This window comes from Vidua chalybeata, chromosome 7 (genome assembly GCF_026979565.1).
Source record: "Vidua chalybeata isolate OUT-0048 chromosome 7, bVidCha1 merged haplotype, whole genome shotgun sequence".
Lineage (NCBI taxonomy): Eukaryota > Metazoa > Chordata > Aves > Passeriformes > Viduidae > Vidua > Vidua chalybeata.
In genome coordinates, this window is record NC_071536.1 from 38,920,177 (window position 1) to 38,941,708 (window position 21,532).

At 46.1% G+C, this 21,532-nt stretch overlaps 2 protein-coding genes across 8 annotated transcripts in view; one reads left to right on the forward strand and one right to left on the reverse strand.

Moving 5' to 3' along the window:
- Window positions 1-14,538, reverse strand: part of CCDC148 (coiled-coil domain containing 148) — a 48,190-nt gene extending 33,652 nt beyond the window's left edge. The window contains exons 1-3 of one of the 3 annotated variants that reach the window (XM_053947509.1): window positions 14,293-14,538; window positions 3,289-3,369; window positions 1,548-1,669 (exon numbers count right to left, since the gene is read on the reverse strand). In XM_053947509.1, coding sequence (XP_053803484.1) covers window positions 1,548-1,669; window positions 3,289-3,343 — 177 coding nt within the window. In that variant the 5' untranslated portion in view covers window positions 3,344-3,369; window positions 14,293-14,538. Of the gene's footprint in view, window positions 1-1,547; window positions 1,670-3,288; window positions 3,370-14,292 lie in introns of those variants that run through there. The other 2 variants (XM_053947510.1, XM_053947511.1) reach the window with 2 other exon arrangements.
- Window positions 14,539-14,622: 84 nt separating this feature from the next.
- Window positions 14,623-21,532, forward strand: part of PKP4 (plakophilin 4) — a 65,708-nt gene continuing 58,798 nt past the window's right edge. For all 5 annotated transcript variants that reach the window (XM_053947501.1, XM_053947502.1, XM_053947504.1 and 2 more), the window contains exon 1: window positions 14,623-14,707. The gene's annotated coding sequence lies outside the window, so the exon portion shown is untranslated. The remainder of the gene's footprint in view (window positions 14,708-21,532) is intronic.

Sequence of the window (21,532 nt, forward strand, 5' to 3'; positions counted from 1 at the left end):
GGCCTGTGCTGGAGTTTGAACACCCGTGTCCCATGCTTTCAATCACTATGTTACAATACTTATGAATCAAAGATCATGTCTCACTTTTATTGCTTGCATATTTTCACATTTTAAAAGTTACTTATAGCTTCCTCTATTTCATGAAACACATTACTGTTACTTCTTTCTCTTGTTACAATATGAAAACTCTTATATGAAATCAGACTTAAGCAAACAGAATACTGTATTTAAAGCAATTTGAAAATAGGTATATCTTCAAACCAATTCTAAAACTAAGTGAAACAAATGTTGGAGTACTTTTGTATGTAAAGTTTAACATGCTCTTGAAATTATTTTATAGCAACAGCATTTCCATTTATGTATAACTGCTGCAATATTACCTTTTTTCCCTGTTGCACTGTCTTTTTATTTCTTAAGTAGTCAGCAGCTGATTTGCCATTTGTTTCTTTGGTTCTACCTCAAAGGAAGAGTAACTCAGCTCTTCAAAATCTGAATGGCTTGAATCAGCAACAAAAAGTAGGAGGTGGAACACATACTAGTCTCTCTGGAGCTTCCAACATATATATTTTACTACCTACTCAGTTAGAAAACACTTGAGAAGGTGCAAAAACAAAAGATGAAAAAATAAAGTTTGAATGAATTCAGTAGAATTTGGTATTGCCAATCCATGAAGCAATATCTGCCAGAATGTTTGATATATGATACCTACATGCACTAAAGTAGCAATATTATGAAGTATTTAATGTTTTCTCTCATCCACCCTTCTCTAGGATTAAATAAGGCTCCTCTTGTCTTTACCCCTTGAGATGTTCTGCACCAATTTATACCTTTCTGTCAGCTCTACACTTACATTTTATGGCTATTAAATATTTTTAATCTTCTTTTTAAGATCTACCTCCACTTGACTTTTGGAAATCTTTACTTCATATCTTTTTGTTTGGCTTTTTTTTCTGGATCAGCCTTCCCTTCTCATTTAATCCCACAGATTTTCCATTGCCCCCAGGATTATGTAATAAGTTTGGGTGAATTTCCTCAAGGCAGTAAAATACAGATTTTTCCTGTCTTTTGAGGAAGTAGAATCCACACGTACTTTGCATCCCTGATCTGAAGAAAGTCCCCACATTGGCATTAACACATCCAAATCACAGTATAGCTGTCACCAGAGGACACAAGGAAAAACGACACACCACAGCCTTGGTCACGATGAAGAGACTAATTTATTTCCTCTGACTCCAATCTTTTATAGTTCTCAAAAGGTGCCAGTGGATTGGAGGGTGAACGTGCCACCTCTCCAATGACACTGGACAAACTACCTGTACATCAAATTTCTCCGCCTCGATGAAAGACTGCAAAACAATAGGTTATTTACAGAAAGTTGTGTGGGAAAGTTCTCTACAAGAATGTAAACTCAGAAGCTTAGAAAACTCTTAAAAATCAGGGCGACATATAGCTATGATAAACTTTCATATTTGACCCCCTCTGGCTGAAAGAAATATGGTCACTGAATTTCAAAAACATTCACATTAGAAATAAAACAAAAATCATACCTTTAACTGAATTTGTGCAGAGGCCATTTTTGCCTCTGCAGCAAGGTCATACAGATGTTCGTAGTCAACAGGTTTGTACTTCTGGCTGCAAAGAGCATTTCTGGCAGGAACCACCAAATTGTCTAGTTATCATATAAAATACATAAGGGGATTTCAAATTCTTAATAAATAATTAGGCATAAAATGAAAGCTCTATAGATAGAAATCAGAACCAGTGTTTTCAACACTAGAAGTTTTCATATCAATATTGTTAGATGGTGAATGACAATTTGAAACAAACATAAACCAGTAAAAATTATATAAGAAACAGCAACCAGTTGTCTGTTTACAAAAAGTTAATTCAACAAGTCTTTTGTTTACATGTGAATTTAGTTATCAATTCATTTTAAACTGTGTTTACAGGTATTGTAGTAACTTCTAATACAGAAATATCTAAGTTTCAGTACATGCATCCTTCTTGCACTGATTGGCAAACTGCCTCAATGTTTATTGCAACCTATGGGTTGAGCAACAGGGGTAGTTTTTTTCCAGAAGGTATAAAATTGAGGTACAATTACAATTGTAAATGAACTACCTGAACTTTTGCCCTAGCACTGTGAAGACCTCGTGCACAGATACTCAGTCATTCCACATAAGCTGGGAGGCTTACAGGGATAAGGAATGGGCATTTCCTTACAACCCCTGCTTTAGTTTTCTTTAGTACTGAAATTGGCCATTATGTTTCTGCATTCCCTGCTAAGCCCCGTGGCTGAAAGTGCTGTGCCTGATGTGGTTTTACAGGGGGTAAAAGGTAAAATAAGTCCTGCAGACCATCCCACAATCCTCCTTCAAACCTTCCCCGGGATTTTCATTTGCTGCATGCCTACACAAAGCCTGACAACGCATCTCCAGACGATGCCTCACTGGGGAAGGGTTTTCCCAAGTCCTCCTCCCAGGCAGTGCCCCAGGACAGACAGACTGGGCACTGAATGGATGGGAGTAGCCCTGGGGAGAGCAACCTGGGCATCCTGTGGGCAAAAATATTGGGCATGAACTGGCAAGCTGCCCCTGGAGCCCAGCAAGCCAGCCTGGGCCTGGCCTGCAGGAGAGGCAGTGTGGAATTTAGTCATTAATTTATTTTATGAATGGTGCCAGAGGAGGGGTTCTGCCCCTCTGCTCTGCACCTGGACCTGCAGAGATCAACACCCAGCTCCAGGACCCTGGCTCAGGGGGACAGAAACCTGGCCCACAGACCATGGAAATGGGCTGGAACATTTCTCCTGTGAAGACAGGCTGAGAGAGGTGGGGCTGTTTGCCTTGAGGAGACTCCAGGGAAATTTCATTGCAGCCTCTTGATGTGTAAAGGGGGCTTACATGAGAAAGGCTCTTTACCAGGGTCTGTAGGTGACAGCACGAGGGGCAACAGCTGCAGCCCAAAAGGAGGGTGGATACAGACAGGAACTAAAGAAGGAATTGTTCGCTGTAAGGGTGGGCAGGCCCTGGCACAGGTGCCCAGAGCAGCTGTGGCTGCCCCTGCATCCCTGGCAGTGCCCAGGCCAGGCTGAACACTGGGGCTGGAGCAGCCTGGGACAGTGGGAGGTGTCCCTGCCATGGCAGGGTGGCACTGGATGGGCTTTAAGGTCCCTTCCAACTCAAACCATAACCGGGGTGCTATAACAGCTCCTATAAGAGGCTATTCATTGCAGAGTGTTTCATAAACAGTCGAGAAAGCAATTAAACTTAAATATGATAGCATACATACCTCCACCACTAATCCTATGAGCTGAAAACAACGTTCCATGGTCCAGTTCACCCATTTTTATTTTTTATGTATTTTTTATACCTGTTGAGAAACAAATATATGTTTTGAGAATACCAACATTGTGGATGCAATCTAAAAAACACTTCCAAAATTATCTATTGTTTTTTGAGAAGAGGTACATCTCACTAAAAATTAGACAGAAATTCCTCCGGTTTCTCTTTCACTTTAGGAGAGATTTCATGTGCCTCATACCATTTAGCAGCCAAGAAAACAAAATACTATTTCCTTGATGAATCTGTAATGCTGTGACATAGCTTATCTATTCTTTGCTTTGTGCTTTTCAAAATATGAGTCCCTCAATCCAAATGTAAGATCAGGCCTGGAGGTGTTCTTTGTTTTATAGAAATTAAGCCTGAAAAGATCACTTCATTTGGAGACTGCCTAGGTCCCTTTAAACAACCTGGTGTTACTCTGTAGTAACACCTGTGAAACCAGGTCAGTTGTTTGGGCAGCAGTGGCTCAACTCTTGGTGAGCAGCATGTATCAAGTACCCACATCATCATGGATCAGATGGAATGTTTCAGATGCAATAATGTACACAACCCAGTAAAAAATGTCTTGTGTGTGTCAAAACCCTTACTTTCAATTAAGCATGCATTGGTGTCATCCCAGGCCTGGCATAGAAATAAAAGGAATACACCTGAGGTGTTTCAGCTGAACTGAACCAACAGCTGAGTCACACCAGGAAGGAAAGGTCATGTCCAGCGAGGCTCCCCATGAACCCTCTCCCTCAAACCCAGCCATACTGTGCCAAAATTTCATACACACAAAATCCTATCTCTTTGTCATACCTTTGACGTTTGCCTGGTCCCACAGCAAGCAGCAACACAGCAAATAGTAGAGCAGCAAAATTTATTCATTTGTGGAGTTATTTCCTCACTGTTCTAGTGAGATGAACTAGTTTATCCCTACAAATTCCAAGGATGGCACAATGCAACAGGAAAGTGGGAAGGAAGACCAGCAGACTACTCTGACAGAGAGCTATTCATGAAAAGGTGAGACTGCAGCTGAAGACAGTTTACAGTGTACTTTGCTGTGAGCTGTGTGACACACTGCATCCAGCCCTCTGCTATAGACAGTCAGCCTTCCTCCTGCCTGCTTTTTTTTGGTTTCTCATCATCTGAGCACTGCTTCTACTGATAAACTTGGGAAGGGAGTACTACAGTGACTCTCATCTACACCATATAATGAAGGCAAAAAAAAACACTGATGGAAAATTGGAAGTACTCAAAAGCCCTAAGAAGATTGGATCCATCACAGCCATTTCCCTCTATTAAAACCTTTTATTACTGTTCCCTGAGCAGCTGCTGCATCAGCGTCATTCTCCTGTATTACACATTTGGGGAACCATCATCCTAATCTGGGTCCATCTGGCCAGCTTTAAATGACAAGCTTCTAACACAAGACACGCTGTCCTTTTTGAAAAATAACTATGGATACTAGAAAGATTAGCAGCAGCAGAGCTACCCCTCTGGGTTATTTATTTATTTGTTCTTCTGGCAAACATGTTTCTGATTTAGTGTCAGTATTTGAACAAAACTTCACACATATGAACCTTAGCTTCACCTCCTTTCACAAGAAATCAAGAGAATACATCTCAAGAACAGAACTGATGCAAAAAAATTACTGGCCATTTTCTGTAAATTTAGGGCTACTGTATTTGATGAACCAAGTCCTTATTCCTGTTAGCCAACCCGTTCCTCTCTTCCACAATGATGTCATACGTTTGTATTTGATCTCAGCCTTTCACAGGCATTATTTTCTATTATTCAACATTATGACCTCACTAAAACACTGAAAGTGAATGCTAAGATGGTTCTGGAAAAGGACAAGATCCATATAAAACTGCATTTTATCTTCAGTAACTAGTAAATATACTAATCAAATTTATAAAAGCACTGCCAGTTATATTTATTTCTGCTTTATTGCAGTTATACCTAGAAAACTCTCCAATATTATAAAAGTCCATCTAAGTCCAAATTCCAATTCCCTGCCTCAAAGCTTTGCTCAAACTTTATTGCAGACTCTAGGCTGGAAGCCTTGATGCATCTTAGAAAGAAAAAGTGCACAAGACCAGCCAGCCACCAGGCAGAAGTCCCTGTATATAAAAATCTGTTCCTCAAGAATGCCAAGTCAGCTCTGCTTACAGCCAACCACAGCTAAATCTTTTAGCAGCAGTAAAAAGCACAAGGTTTATCAAATCACTTTTTCTGCTCCTTTGACAATTTAGTATTTCACTATTCACTGAACTCTTTTAGGCAATAAAAACATGATCTCTTAAAAGATTTCATCTCCAATTCAATCAAACTCTTCAGTACATTCTTAATGTAAGCCCTTGCTGGTGTCTGAGGTACATGGCCTATGTTTATTCTTACATATGGAAATATCCAATATTGAGGCAAGATCCTTCTTCCTTTCATTTAAATAGAAATTGAACTCCCCAGTGTCAATCAGCATTCCTGGAAGAAACAAAGCTTGGTGCCTGCCACGTACTGTTCCTGGGGATGAGTCAGGTCCAGTCCAGGCCCCAGCTCCACAAGTGAGTGCTCCCAGTGAGTTTAACCAGTGATTTTAAAAGAGCCTAATTCCACTGTCTCGATTCAACAAGTTGTTTGCATACATAAACCTTTGCAGATCTGGGTCACTAGTGCCATTTTTCCCTCCCAGCTAAAGGACAGATGGATTTCTGGCAGGGAGGTACAGTGCTTAATGAGCCAGACATGCCTTGTGAGACATAATTTCTTGTGCATGTTTTAAATCACTCACGTTATTAAATGCAAAAATCAATAATATGAATCAAGCCTTCACAAAACACAATTTAGTAGCATTACCAGTGGCAGTACAACAGGTGCTCCTCGGGTTTGTGCAAATGAAGGACACAGAATCCTGTGACAGCAGGTGTCACAACCCTCTCCATGGCTCACATAAGGTACTGCTGGGGCTACACCACCCAAAAACCAGAGCTGAACCACAGACTTACCAAGAACACAGCATCAACAGGAACTTGGATTCTACATTAGAGCAGAGCTTCCTAAAAAATACAAACTCAGGGAAAATCCCCAAACTCAAAGTCCGTTATTCTCAGTGCTCTCTTTTGAGTATCTGGCTATGTCTTGAACATTTTGTGGAAGGCTTTTAAAAAGATTTTAAAGTTTAATGGAAATGTTAATCACTTAGCTACTGCATGTTTTCATTTAAAGAAAAGGCATATTAATATGCAGTTGTTGAGCCCTCTGATCCTAATTATTGTTAAGGAAAAGAGGCAAAGATTCACTCCCATTGTAGGGTGTGGAGTACAAACAACAAATAATGAGCTTGATCCCTTAATCAGATCCTTTCTCTTCTAGTTGAACTAACTATCTGAAAATGGCACCCATCCAGAACGTGTTAATCTTGCAGCAGTCAATCCTTTCCACAGGAAGAAAATGCACAGTATAATACTTCTATCATTTGGTGTCAAAACAGTTTCTAGAAAAATCCCATTGTTTGATTGTAATTTAAATTTACATTCCCCTAAAGAAAGAATTATAGCTCTCTTTGAAATAAAGTCAAGTCTCAGAAATTGTGTGTTCCCAAAAGAGACAGAGTCCTTTTTGTCTATGATAATCTCATTACTTCCTCATTAAGTAAAACTTAATCCAAATTAGGAAGATCAATTTGAGTAACACTTAAAACAATCAGCTTCATGGACTGCTCTGTCACACTGTAGGGGTAGAGAATAGCTCATCTGCTTTCTGAGGATCTGCACATCACAAGGGAGCTCTATTTCCCCTCCATTCTTGGAATATTCTTAGAAAATCCAAGAGGAAATAAACTTTAGGAACACTTAAAAAAAATGTTGAAACAAGCAGATAAAAAAAAGGAAGTAAATGTTTTAGAAGTTGGTAAGTTGACACAAAAAGGGTAGGAAATGAAGTCACCCACATCACCTTGGATCAAGTGAGTCAGGTGGCATTTTATGTTGTTTTGTTTCAAACAAAACCTGCACAATCCATTTTCAGTGACCAGATGCAGCTGGCCTGCTGCAGTGAGCACACCTGGCAATTGCAAGGCTTAAATGAAAGAGGATGAAATGAGAAAATGCTCTGATGCTTTGAGTAGTTAATCATAGAACATTTGGGGTTGGATCTTAAAGCTCATCCAGCTTCACCCTCTGCCATGGGCAGGGACACCTCCCACTGTGCCAGGCTGCTCCAGCCCCAGTGCCAGCCTGGCCTGGGACACCTCCAGGGATCCAGGGGCAGCCACAACTCCTGTGGGCAATTCCTGGCATGTGGCTGGGCAAATCTGGACAAAGTCCAGCTTTGCTGAGCTAAAGGCAGAAATTCTGAGGCATCATTTACAGACTTCTGTAACACAAGAGATTTGCAGAATTTTGTCATATGTTGTTTTTATTAATGTTCTACCTAGATTTCTGTTTATTACCTCCATGTACCACAAAAGCTAGGAAATGCAACGATATTCACAAATACATGAAAGAACAATTGGAAGATGTGAGGCTAAGTTATCCATTACAATTTTCTCCATTACTTAAGAAATAATAAATGTTTAGTTAAATTGGCCTGTGACTTCCTGGCCTGTAAAGCATACCTGCTATTGGCTAGGATGTGTGCAAAGGCTTGTTTGGAGTGGTGCAGCAAGCAACTCACCCCTCTGCTGCTCTGCATCCATCAGAAAAAGCACTTAAATCTACAGAATTCTCTTAGCACAACAGAAGCAAAGATGCTGTTACACAAAACAGCAGAGGATCAACATTCCCTGCAATACAACAAAGTACCTGGGCTTTGCACTTCTTATCAAGAGGCAGGATTTGCAGTGTACCACAGGAATTGCAGAAACAGATTCCGCATATAACACCACTGGGCCAGTGGAATAAGAATGCAATTTTACAGGCAGGGTTAGTCAGGGAGCTAGACCTCAAAAGGAGCTGCAGCAGAGCATTGTGTTCTGCAAGAAGCATCACATGTACTAAACCACCATATTCTGAAACAGTCAATACTAAGTAGTAGCAGAAGTGCAATGGAAGACAGTTAAAGAGCCTCAGAGCAGGTCAAAGTCATTGAGTCACTTTAAAAGAAAAAAAAAAAAAAAAAAACATACTAAAGAGTGGACTTTAAAAAAAAATTGTGCAGCATATCTGGATTCCAGTTGTTAAATCACAGCCTCATTGCTATTCAAATAAAACAGCCAATGTGATTTTGTTTCCATTGCTGCACAATGCACAATTGGAAATACACAGTTTGAGAGTCATGACAGCTTTATTTTCTATATCTAGCTAGATCTCAGATTTTGTCAAAGCAAGAAGGGAAACAGGAGTCCGGTTCCTTATTTAAAGAATTAAAAAGGTAATTTTAAGTTGTCCTCACCTTTTGCACTTGCCTCTGTCTTTACTGTTGCCTTCTGTGTAGTATTTTTAATGAAAGTATTTCCTCCTACCCCATTTTCATGCTAGCTTTGTTACACACTCCCCGTGTGATGTTTTTTACTTAACAAACCCAAATCTGTATGGAAGGGTTCCCTGCCCCACTGCTGGAGGCCTCTTCCTCACAGCTCTGCTGACAGACCAATTTCTGCACACATTTCCTAATGAACTACAGGCAGAAGTCAGCTGGCTTAGTTTATGTTGTTGGCAGAACAGTTTAACAGTGCTTCAAGAACGCACAACTCTGTCTGAATAAGTGCAGTTCCTCCTTAAGCCAAGACACTTTTCCCTGTTTAACCCACGAGAAGCTGTGGCTGTCTGGAGCTGCAGCCATTTGCACACTCATGGTTACACTTTGGAGCAATTCTGCACCTCACCTGCCGAGCTCCACACGTCACTGCCCAGCCCGAGCTGCAGGTGGGACACACAGCCAGGGCAAACACCACGGGGCAGAGAGGACCCTGAGGACTTTGTGAGGTACTGCTGGCACCAACTACTCTGTGGCACTGTCCTTTAAGCCAGTCCAGATGATTTTTGTCTGAGTAGCGTAGTGGGAGTCAGAGCAGAACGTTTGTCTGCAGCATATGAGAGACAAGCCAGAGGGACAGATAATTCATGTGATTTAGGAGCCACTGCAGCTTATTCTGTCATGAGCATCAGTATCATTTTGTACAGCTTTTGCCAGTTCTGTTAGGCCAAATTCCCAGAGTTATGTGCAGGGAAGCATTTGGCACAACTTCACTTTAAATTATTGCATCGTGTTGTCTGATACCTTACTACAAAAAGCAACTCATCCTTGTCTGGGGCCTCTCAGTCATAGCCATCAGAAATGTACAGTCCGTAAACATGAATCAAATAATCTTTCTGCATATACATTTTCTTTGTTGCCTCCTTATTCAGAAGTATCTATAGATTTCAGCCTGACATTCTGTATCCCTGGCCTGGCAAGAAAGATTACAATTTGGTTAATTTCTCAACATTTTTTTCCAGCCTCATATATAAACTAGTAAGAAGATAGGTAATATTTTGTTCAGCAACTGTAGCAGTTGGTAGAAACTACAAAGGATTTTAGCAGACTTTCCACTGTCCTTGAGAGGATAGAAGTACCTGCATTGCCCAGAGCTGGAGTGGCGAGGGATTTTTTTATTTCTTTGTGGGCTTTGGGGAGAGTTGTTGGGGCTTTGGTTGTTTTATTTTTTTAAAAGTTATTTACACAACAATTACAAGCTTAGGACTTGAAAACCGACAGAACAGACCAACTGCTGATGACCTTGTCTTTACTGGACATCTCACTCAGCATTTCCTGACATCAAAACCATTATCTTGGCTGTTGCCAAGCTGCCTGCTTATTTCCAGGTGCTGCAGTATCCTGGAGGAACCCTGACTTACAGGTGCACACCTGATGGAACCTGATTTCATCATTAGCTGGCTTCAGCAGCACAGCTCACTTAAGGACATCCCTTCTCCTGCTGCCACACACACAACACCCTCACTCCACTCCTGGGACCACGCTACCAGCTGGAACAATATACTGGGACAGGATTTGTGGGGCTTGCCAAGGAAAGGTTACTGAGCTACACTACAGGTTAGCAAGCTGTTGTTCCTCAGGCCTCCTCCATCGTGCTGAAACAGGTATCCAGGGCAAAACCTTTCCCACTCCTGCCAAAAGAGGAGCCCCCACTCCCGCTGCACGTGGCTGCTTGCACATTCCTTGGTGCAGGCACTGCGGGCAGCAACGGTGCGCTCTGGAAAACTGATCCAACTGAAAAAACAAGGGCACATGTGCCAGGGAGGCTCCTGGGGAAGCTGGGTCCAGTCCGTCAGGCAGCTCCCTGCACGGCTGCAGGATCCTGTTGCTGGCACTGGGAAAGCTGGAGAGAAGTATCATTACAGGGCATTATTGTCCCTCCCGTGGCAGCTGGGCTTGAGCCCCAGCACGGGGCTCTGCAAGGAAGGCCGGTGGTCATGCTGAGCACTGTGCACAATCTACAATCAAATACTCCTACTTGATGCTTCAGAGCCATGCAAGAAGAAAAGGAAGTGCAAACAACCTGTCAGTATCCAATAATTTTTCCTCAATATTTTGTTTTACCACAGGGAAAGAGTAATATCTATCCATAGCAGCGCAGTAATTTTGAATGGCACTGTCTGAAACAATGTTTCTATAAAAGCCCTCACTGAAAAAGCAAAATGTCAGCCCACCACTTTCCTCAGAAATATACCTGTTAGGTGCCTTACCTCCCCAGTTAAACAATAAAAAACAGGAGAACATTTAGTGCTTTCTATACCAAATGAAATTACAGTTTCAAAATTACTCAAAATCAATTGTATTGTGATTGACTGAGTTGCTGTGACATCAACACGATGACTTGCAGTAACTTTTGAAATCAAATTGCAGGTTTTAATGAGAGGGGAAAACCCACATATCTAAATAACTCCCCATGTGAGCACTAAACAGCTGCTCATGTGTTCTGTTAGCCTGCCATGAGCATCACTCTCGTCTCCAGATTTTTTTTTTTTCCCCAAACCTTCATAGTTTCAGTATCTGGAAGAGATTACAGTTAAAGCAGGTAGCATTAAATAGCTTCCAGCAGAAACCCAACCATGCCCCCCAGCCTCCCCCAAAACCAAACCAACCAAATTCACAAAACCAAAACAAAAAGTAGAAAAAAAGAGAAAAAACAAAACAAACAACCCACCAATAAACAAAGCAACACTGGTTTTGTGACTGATATTTATCACTAAATTTAAAAGATAGGTATGTCAATGTTCTGCAAGGGCTGTAAACATCTGTGGAAATTATACAAAAAGCAAGACTATTATGGATTAATTTCAGACTAGATTAAACAAAGCAGAAAAACATATTAATGACTGGAAATACTGAAGAAGCATAAAGCAGCAAAACAACTAGCAAATACCTGTCAACAGCATTGCCATGTAAGCCACTGGAAGATAAGTACAGTCAGTTTAAGGGGCCAGATTTAAGGCTCAAGAGAAACTAGTGCAGTCCCAAAGGAAAACTTGAGACTAGGTTGTTACGATTTGCAAACACTGTGGAATGATGACTTTCCAAATGAGAATGATACAGACCATCTTACTTGCAAGTTGCATCCAGAAGAAGATGAATAAAAAGAAAATGGACTTGTTTGTTGCCAATTTAAAAAAATACGTAAGAATTTAAACAAATATTTGACAAAGGCCACTTCCAGCTAATGGGATAAGAAACCAAAGAATCACCATCCATGCAGTCCTTTGCACTGGAAAGTTAAAGTGGGGTGCCATTCCATAGCCTATGTCATCCTTGTTGGACAGGACTGCTGCACTGGGACACACAGCAGTCAATTAGATAATGTATTGGCTGCTCAGGGTGCCAAAACAAATAAACCAGCTACAAGGCTGTGACTAATACCAGACAGAATGAAACAGCTTTTCCTCACTGACAGTCATTCAACATATTTCCAAATCTGACAGGGCCTCAAAATGTTACTTTCAATTCTTTCTACTTCTTTTGTGCCAAAACAAACTGACTCAAGATCCCTTTCTCCTTCCCAACAGTATTTCTTACCCTTTCCCAGCTCACCCCAATGGGAAACTCTAAAGCACAAGCAGGCCTTGCAATGCATGGCTCCGCAGGGATGCAGGGCACCTGGAGCAGCCTGTTCCTGGTCACCTGGAACCACCAGAACCGGGAAGGCCTGGGGATGGCATTGTGCCACCTCCCGCATCCTGCCCATAGCCTGTCCACAGCCCCCACAATGACATCCAGGAATAGCTCCATTTGCTGAGGGCCAAGCAAGCTTCCTCCTTTCCCAAAAGCTGTGATCTGTGAAAGCCAAGCCGGCATAATAATACCCAAATTACAGGTGAAAACCAGTTGAGACTGATTTGAAGCTAATTTAATTAATCCAGTACACCTTTGGTAGAAGCAACCTTGCAGCTAAGGAAGGTCACAATTCTCACATATCCTGTGCTTTCTCTTCCCTTTATTCTCGATCTAGTTAACTCACATTTTAGCTTTCCTTTACTCCAGCTCCCCACTCTCATTTGACCCTTCCACTACTTATTTTATTTCACACCTACTACTCTTTATTTTACTAAGTTTCTACTGTTACTCCCCTCAGCTCCTGTTTCCCATTTCCTAGACAGAGACCACCATTTTAGTTTGGTAATATTTTATACATAGTTCACATGGTATAAACCATGAGATTTTTCAGAGCAGTCAGGACTCAAGACTCCTGTTTACAGCTGCCAAGTGTTTTCCATGTGGATATATATCATCACAATGTAGGAGTTCCTACTGTATTATTCAACAAACAAATAATTATACAAACAGCAACAAAAACCTCAGAGCTTACCAATCTCCGATTTTACCAATCGCCTACATGGTTTCCATGCAGTAGATTACATCCTAATTCAGAGAAGGGACTATATGAGTTTAGAGGTGACTCTCCATGTCCAGCTGCCTCGTCCTTGCTACCTGCAGAGGCTAATGAAGGACATAATGCTACCCGCAGCATCAGCACCAATTAAACCACATCACGAGTTCATGTGTCCTTATACCTAAAATAAAACTATGGTTCACCCCATCAAACACTAAACCATAAAACTGGCTGGATGGAAAACAGACACAAGTTACATGCAGATACTTTTTTCATGTTTCTTTACAGCAGGCTTTCTACACCATCCGCATCTACACAACAGGGGAAGAGGGTGAATAAAACAACCTCTTGAGACAGCAAGAGCTGCTGATTCAAGTGGCTGTTTGGTTTTGGCTCCTCTGAGCCATTTACAGTGTCATTCAATGAAGTGGAGAGTGTGGATCACTGTGGTACCTGCAGGTGCAGGAGGAGAGAATAAGTAAATGGAAACCAGTCACACCTGGGCTGCACCAGGACGGTCTGTTCGGGAGGAGAGGAATGGCCCCAGTCAGATTCCCGAGACACACCGGGATGGTGAGTCCAGGACAGGCATGGGATGCCAAAAGTTGATCAAGCATTTAACACGCCCAAAGCCTGTTGTTGAAATGTTTTACGGCGATTTTAGGGATAATGGCTTTTCTTTTCGACGTCTATGATGCCTCACACGCCATCAAGAGAGTTCGGCTGCTACTGGAAGCTTAAAATGGTGGGATGTTAAAACACTATGGAAAGCGTTTTCCCATCTTTCCCAAACACCTGGACTTAGCCCGTCGGGTCTGAGCAGCGCCGCGGGCTGTGCGTTCTGCCGGCACTGCGACACCGGTCACAGGAGCAACAGGTGGGACGGGTACCACGGGCAGCCAGCCGGTCCGAGCCGCCTGCGCAGGCAGGGCCATCCCGGAGCCCGTGGCACAGGGTGACGGCCCGGCAAAGCCCCGGGAGCTCCGGGCGGCTCCTTCGGCGGGGCAGGAGGCGGCCGGCACCGCGGGACGGGCACGCCCGGCCATCGCGGGCACCCCACACCGGCCATTTTGCAAGCGGTTGCTCCATCCATCCAGCCAGCCGGCCGGCCAGCGCTCGCCCCCGCCGCGCTCGGACACTCACCGCGACGGCTCCGGCGGGCGGGGCCGGAGCAGCCTCCCGTCCCCGCGGGCTGTCCCGGCGGAGCCGCCCCAGGCACGGCACGGCTCGGCTCGGCTAGGCCAGGCCAGGCCAGGCCAGGCTAGGCTAAGCTCGGGTCCGTCCCGTCCGGTCCGCGCCGCGCCATCTCCCCCTCACGGCATCGGTAACCACGGCAACCTCAAGTCGCCCCGCCATTGGCGGGTTTAATGCGGAGCAGCAGCCAATGGGGCGCCGGGCCGGGCCGCGCCTGGCCAATGGGGGTGGGCGCCGGGCCGGGCGGTGCGTGACGCGGCGCGCGGGCGGGGCGGGGCCGGCGGAGCGGGCGGCGGGGCCGCCACCATGGAGACCCCGGGGTAGGGCGGGCGCGCCCGGCGGGGCCGCGGGGCCGCTCCGCGCGGTGAGTGCGGGCACGGGGGGGCCGCGGGCCGGGGCCGCCGCGCGGGAGAGGCGAGGGGGCGGCGGGGTGCGGCCGGGCGGGCGGCGCGGAGGGAGGCGCGGCGAGGCGGCGGACCCCGCCGGGGCACCGGGGCCGAAGAGCCGTCGTCTCGGGCGGACCCGCGGGCGGAGCGCCGCGCGCAACTCGCGTGCCCGCGGGTCCGCCCGGAGCGCGGCGGAGCCGCCCGGAGGGAGCCCTGCGGGCGGAGGTGCCGCCGCCCGGCCCCTGCCCCGGGCGCTGCGCGGCACCGGGCGGGAGCGCGGAGCCCGGGCCCGCCGGTGCCCGCGGCCGCGCCGTGTGCGCGGCGCTGCGCCGGGAGCTCCGAGCCCGGCGAAGCCGCAGCGGGCAGGGCCGCCGGGCCTCGGCGTGCCCGCAGCGCCGCGCGGCCCCGGGCGGGGGGCCGGGCGGGGACACGGCGGGGGATGGCGGGGTCGGCGGAGCGGGCGGGGGGAGCCGGCAGCGCCGGGCCCGGTGTGCCCGCACGGGGCGGCCGCGGGGCCCAGCGTCCGCTCCGGTGCTCCCCGGAGTCCCAGGCTCCGGCTGCCGCCCCGGGGTTCCCGGGGGTGCCTGACCCCGCTGCCGTCGCGGTGTTCCCCGCACGGGATTTAAATACGGATTTTTCACCCTTCGCGTGTCCGCAGAACGAGCCGCGCTCCCCTCGCCGAGTACCGGGAGCCGCGGAGCATCCTCGGCCCGCGCACCGTGGCACGGCTCTCGGGGCTGTAGTAACTTCTTGCGGTGTTTTCTCCCCCGTCTCCGGTCACACTCGCGGGGCTGGCAGCGGAGCAGCACGGGGGGACAGCGGGGCGACAGCCGTGGCCCGCGGGGACAGGTGGCCGTGCCGCCGGCTGGCCGTGCCTCGGGCACGCTGCCGTGTGTGCGGGAACAGAAAGTGCTCTGCAGGTGCCGGTGACCGAGTGCGACTGCCGTGGCTTGGGCTGGGAGAGCTGGGAAATGAAGTCTTGCCGCAATAAAATAAATGCTGATGCTGAACCCAGGCTGTTTCAGCACAGAAAAAACAGAGTTGATGACTCAAGCCCCCTCTGGTCCATTTCTCCTCCCGGCTGACGCTCAGGAGACATCACCAGTTCACCAGCAGAGAACTGAGTGTTTCTGAAGTGCCTCTGTTTGCCCCATAGACCTTTGTACTTTTTTTTTTTTTCTAAATAACCTCCCGCTCCCTGTTCATTTTACATTAGTCATTGCTTCCAGATTCGACTGTTTGAAGGAAAAGGTGTGGTTGGACTGAGAGCACTAGTGTTGCATGAACTGGCTTTGCAGTTTTTTCAGCAATTTTTGATAAATTGGAGTTTAGAGATTAGGAGATGACAAGATGATAATGTTTTCCCCTTAACTAATAACTGTATTTTTGAGGTCAACATCAAATATTTTGTTCATTGCGATAAAGATATGGGAACCTACTAAATGTGCTTGTTTAGTTGATGAAGAGACAGTAATTCAGTCACGTTCATCATGTTTAAAGCGGGGGGAGTGTGTGTTGGGGGCAAAAGCTTTTTGTTGGCATTTATATCCTGTAATGTTTCTGTTAAATGTTACAATGTTATATTTAAGTATATGTAACCTGACTGCGGAAAGGTAGGTTGCAGTAACTTTCTCCTTCTGTTGAAATTGCTTGTAAAGTTCTCTATTGCTGCTGAAATAAGATGCTATTAATATTTTTAATTAAGGTAGAAAAGCTGATAGCCCCTTTCCAGTAAAAACTGTGTCTTTTTCCCTTTCATTTTGTTAGATGTTCAGCACAAATAGCAGTACTGATACCAGAAGTTCTGCTTTGAAACACAGTTGGAGAAAGTTTTGTGAGAGTCATCTTCTATGAGGGAGGAGAATTTGTTCTAATTTTTCTTAGATTATTAACAAGATAATGCCTTTTGGAGTTTGCATTTTTCAATAGTAATGCAGGATCCTTTTATAATGAACATGAATTCAGTCACACAATGTAAACAAGGAAAGTTATAGGATACACTGCCTTTTTATAGAAGCTTCTTGCAATAGCAAAACAGGGTCTGTAGTGCATTTTGAGGTATTTTTCATGTTCAGTGATAGCATATACTATGTACAAATAATAGTTATCATAATTAATAATGTGTTTGCTGTTTAGTGTAGAAACCTACATGAACTGAGAGAAGACTCTGGAGAAAAGCTGCATTTTAAATGAACAGAAAACATAAATAAGAATTTCATGTACTTCTGATTCACTTTATGTAGATTGTTTAAACACATTTAGTACAGATGAAGAGCTAAGGCAGTTCTGAACTATGGGACCGAGTAATGTCTAAATTTTGTTATGGGGACTTTTTTTTCTTAATTGTGATGCTGAAAATAATCAAGTCCTACAACATCTGGTTATTTGTTTGCTGCAGGAAAGCAGTGGCTAGTTCAGGGAGTTCAGTGAGCTTAACAGCAGACTAGTTTGCTTTAGTACCAGGGTAATGTACTTAGTACCAGGTTTAGTACTTAGTGGAATGTGGTACAGGAAAGTCCCCTAAAAAAGCAAGCAGAACTTGTGATACTTGTCTGGAAAAGCATAGTTGTGAGCCTGTTACTGTTGTGAGCCATAGTCTGTACTGCTCTCGGTTACTTTTCTGTCATGCTCAGTCACATCAGTGACTCCGGGTGGGTTTCGTGGAGGTGCTGCCGATGAGCAGCTGTGCTCCTTTTGTTTTCGGGTGCTCACGGCCTGGCAGAGCAGGGCAGGGCCCGGAGCAGGAAGCGTTCCTGGCAGGCTGCCGCGGGCTGGGACCCCGCTCCAGGAGCCTGCCCTGCGGGAACAGCGGCTGCGTGTGCCAGGGCTGCGTGGGGCACCGCTGCCAGGAGCTGCTGCAGGAACAGCATGGTTTGCTACCTTGTACAACGAGCATGTGGGCATCTCCCTGGGAACCTGTGTTGGTGCAGGGCAGAATTCTGGAATTTTCAGCATTTTTGCTTAGGTTGTGTTTTTTTTTTTTCCTCAAGCAAAAAGAAGATGTCAAATCCTTATGAATGAGGCATGTACTGCCAGTCCAAAATTAAACTGATTTGAACTTTAGTAATGAGGTGGGAAAAGAGAAAGGCCTGGCATAGCTTTGTGTGTGAGTGACCAGAAACCAGATGTGAAACTGGGCTGTTGGGCATGGCCAGTAGCTATCACTTGCTGCTTGCCTCCGCCTTGATTGCAATGTTGCTGACAACAAGGCAGTTCAAATGCTAGTGAAGATGGGGAGCAAACACAGCCACAGCCAAGCCCAGAGCCAGGGCCTGGGGAAATGGCCCTTCCCAGGGAGCAGGCTGTGCTGGCCCTGGCAGCAGAACTTGGGAATGGAGCTGGAGGGGATGATGGCACTGAGCGGTCTCTGGGCATGCTTGGGAGCTTTGCTGATTCTCAGCTGCTTTTCCTAAGGCCTGCGAGATGTCCTAGTTCATTGGATAACTTCTGATGTTCTTTTATCCAAACAGAATACTCATTTATTCTGCTCGGGGGAGGTTTGTGGAAGGAGGGGAGGAGGTGGATAAAGACAGCCAAAAACTGCCTCTGGTGACCTTCCCAAAGCTTTTGCTTGCACGGAAGAAAGTCCCACTGTCTTGTCAGTTAAATCTCTGCAGCTGGCAGCAGCATTCAGACCTTTGCTCCTTTGCCCCTTGCTGCCCTTAGTACCTCTCTCCTTTAGTTTGAGGCAGATGAGAGAGGCTTGGATTCCAGGAGGAAGGAAGGAGTCCATCACTTTCACAGGAGATTAATTATTTTCTTTTTTGATAGTGGAATCCCCGACTCTGTCGTTGAAGGGGAAGGCTGAAGGAGAAGGGTCTGGGAGTGATGTGTCACGGCAGCTCAGCTGGGCCGTGGGGGGCTGGAGGCCGTGGGGGGCTGGAGGCCGTGGGGGGCTGGAGGCCATGGTGCTCAGCCGTGCAGCAGCCGTGTGTCCAGGGAGGCCGTGGAGTGGCCGTGTGTCCAGGCACAGGGAGGCCGTGGAGTGGCCATGTGTCCAGGCCATGGAGTGGCCATGTGTCCAGGCCGTGGAGTGGCCATGTGTCCAGGCCATGGAGTGGCCATGTGTCCAGGCCGTGGAGTGGCCATGTGTCCAGGCACAGGGAGGTCATGGAGCGGCCGTGTGTCCAGGCCGTGGAGTGGCCGTGTGTCCAGGCACAGGGAGGCCGTGGAGTGGCCGTGTGTCCAGGCCGTGGAGTGGCCGTGTGTCCAGGCCGTGGAGTGGCCGTGTGTCCAGGCCATGGAGTGGCCGTGTGTCCAGGCCATGGAGGCCGTGGAGTGGCCGTGTGTCCAGGCCATGGAGGCCGTGGAGTGGCCGTGTGTCCAGGCCGTGGAGTGGCCGTGTGTCCAGGCCATGGAGGCCGTGGAGTGGCCGTGTGTCCAGGCCGTGGAGTGGCCGTGTGTCCAGGCCCGGGGAGGCCGTGGAGTGGCCGTGTGTCCAGGCCATGGAGGCCGTGGAGTGGCCGTGTGTCCAGGCCATGGAGTGGCCGTGTGTCCAGGCCATGGAGGCCGTGGAGTGGCCGTGTGTCCAGGCCGTGGAGTGTCCGTGTGTCCAGGCCATGGAGCCCATGGAGTGGCCGTGTGTCCAGGCCGTGGAGCAGCTCTGTGTCCAGGCCCGGGGAGGTGACTCCAGCACAGGCTTGTCCTTTCAGGATGGGCGGTGTGAGTCAGCCCTCCTTCCTGGAGAGTGTGTCTCTGCGGGAACCGGCCCGGCCAGTTCCCTGCTGCCTCTCCTTGCCTTTCCTCCCTGCCAGCGGGAAGGCACAGCCTGTGGCTCCCGGCATCCGTGGAGAATGTCTGGGGCTCTCTTCAACTTTCTGGTCCTCTTCATTACATCCCACTCTTACAGGAAAACAAAGATGACTTTGGAAAGCTGGGGAAAATCTGTTCTTTGAGTATGGTGTCTTTAAACAAGGTGCCATTTTAACAGAGTTTTTATAAAAAGGCATGTTTTTGTTATATATGTGTTTTCCTACTTTATTTTTAAGCAATTTTACTATATTAAGAAAAAGAAATTACTAGTTTTCTCCAAAATGTCTCCATGACCATCTCTTACAGATCTTCCCCCCCCCCCTTTTTTTAACTTTGCACAGCATTTTAGAGATTTTACCTAGCTAGGTAAGAAATGTCCTTACTAGGAATTGAAGACCAGTCAACTTCCTTTTTAATTGCTTTTAAAAATAATTTAAAATATGCCTTTACTTTAGTGGAGAAAATGAAACCGGGAGTTGTTACTTTGAGAGTCATTAAACCACTATTCAAGAAATAAGTAAAATTAACCCCCCACCATGTAGTGTTCTCACTGAAATTTAGTGTGTTTTTGTGAACCTTCAATTAACATTATAGTTGATCTAATGGTTTGATTGGTGTTGTGATGAATTCATTATTAAAGAGCAGAAAGGAATCTATTGTAAATTCTTTGAAGGTGCACAAGTTGAAACTTGCATTCTGCATCACAGCTCAGTGGGGGGATTTTTAATGTATTTACTGTTTGTGCATGGGTTGGTGGTTGTGGGCAGTGAATGAAATCCCCTGTGGCTATGGGAGCTATGGGATGTGTGAGGCAGGTGGTTCACAGCCCTGTGCAGGCTGTGGGATGAGCTGGCTGTCAGGGTTTCCTGAGTTTGGGCAGAGCAGTTTAGGGCACCAGGTTGCCATTCCCTGATGAGTGAGGTGTATGGGAGAGCCCTGATGGGATTTCCTTGTCTTGGGGCACCTGTGCTGGCTGGCAGTAGGGGTAGCTCTGCATCAGGTCGGTCCAAGAAATGCCCCTAGACTGACTGGGGCCACCTCCAGAGGCAGCAGGAGCAAGAGGGAGAAGGTCCCAGGAGGAGGTGGAGGGGCTGAAGGCAGGAAGGTAGGGGCAGTTTTCCTAGTGCAGGTAGGGCAAGGAGTAGCAGAGGTCTGGGAGCAAGCGAGGAAAAGAAGGAGCTGTGGTGTGATGCCAAATATCACCTTTTGTCCCATGAGGTCCAGCTGTAAGAAACAAGGAAGACGCATTAAAAAAATTCTGGATTGCTGTTTGTTTCTGTGGGTGCCAAAAACTTTTCCTGTCTTTATCTTCTTATCAAAAGCTCCTCATCTGTCTGTGGTGTGGCAAGCCAAAGACTGTCATCTGGGCTATGCTTTTAACAGGTTTTTATAAATGGACTCAAAAGCATTTGCATTACACGTGTCCAAATAGAAAGCACCTAATCTATCCCTTCGTTTGTTCTATATGATCTTACTTAATGCCATCTGTGCTAGAAATCTGATGTGAATGGGAGATTGCCATTTTGTGGTGGATTTCTATCCTCTTCCCCAGGAAGGCAGCAGCAGGCAATGCATCCTAGGTGCTCTGAAAGGAAACCTTTTCAGTTCCAAACCCACAATCTTCACTGTCTTGCCTTGGCAGAACTCCGTGTGTGTAGCCCGGGCATTAATATTGGCACATTTGCTATCATACGGGTAAATCTGATTGGTGAAAACTAAAACCAGAGACACTCACCTCCCTAGGAAGTGATTTCAGACAAATGATAGTTCTTTAACTTCCATGTCAACGCGACAGGCTTAAAGCTGAAGCATTTAGTATCTTTTGCAAAACGAACCCAAGGTAGTATACATAATGTAACTGATTTCAGTGGCTTCTGGACAAGTGGAGCACTGGACTGTTAATTGGAGACATTCTGTGTACAGGTGTGTTTATGTAATGGTGTTCAACAATTTCTTCTAATTCGTGCTCAAGTCTTGTGTGGTTTCTAAAGGTACATAGGGAAACAGATCTCAGAAAGCATTTTCATCATGTTTTTATTTAAAAACAAAAT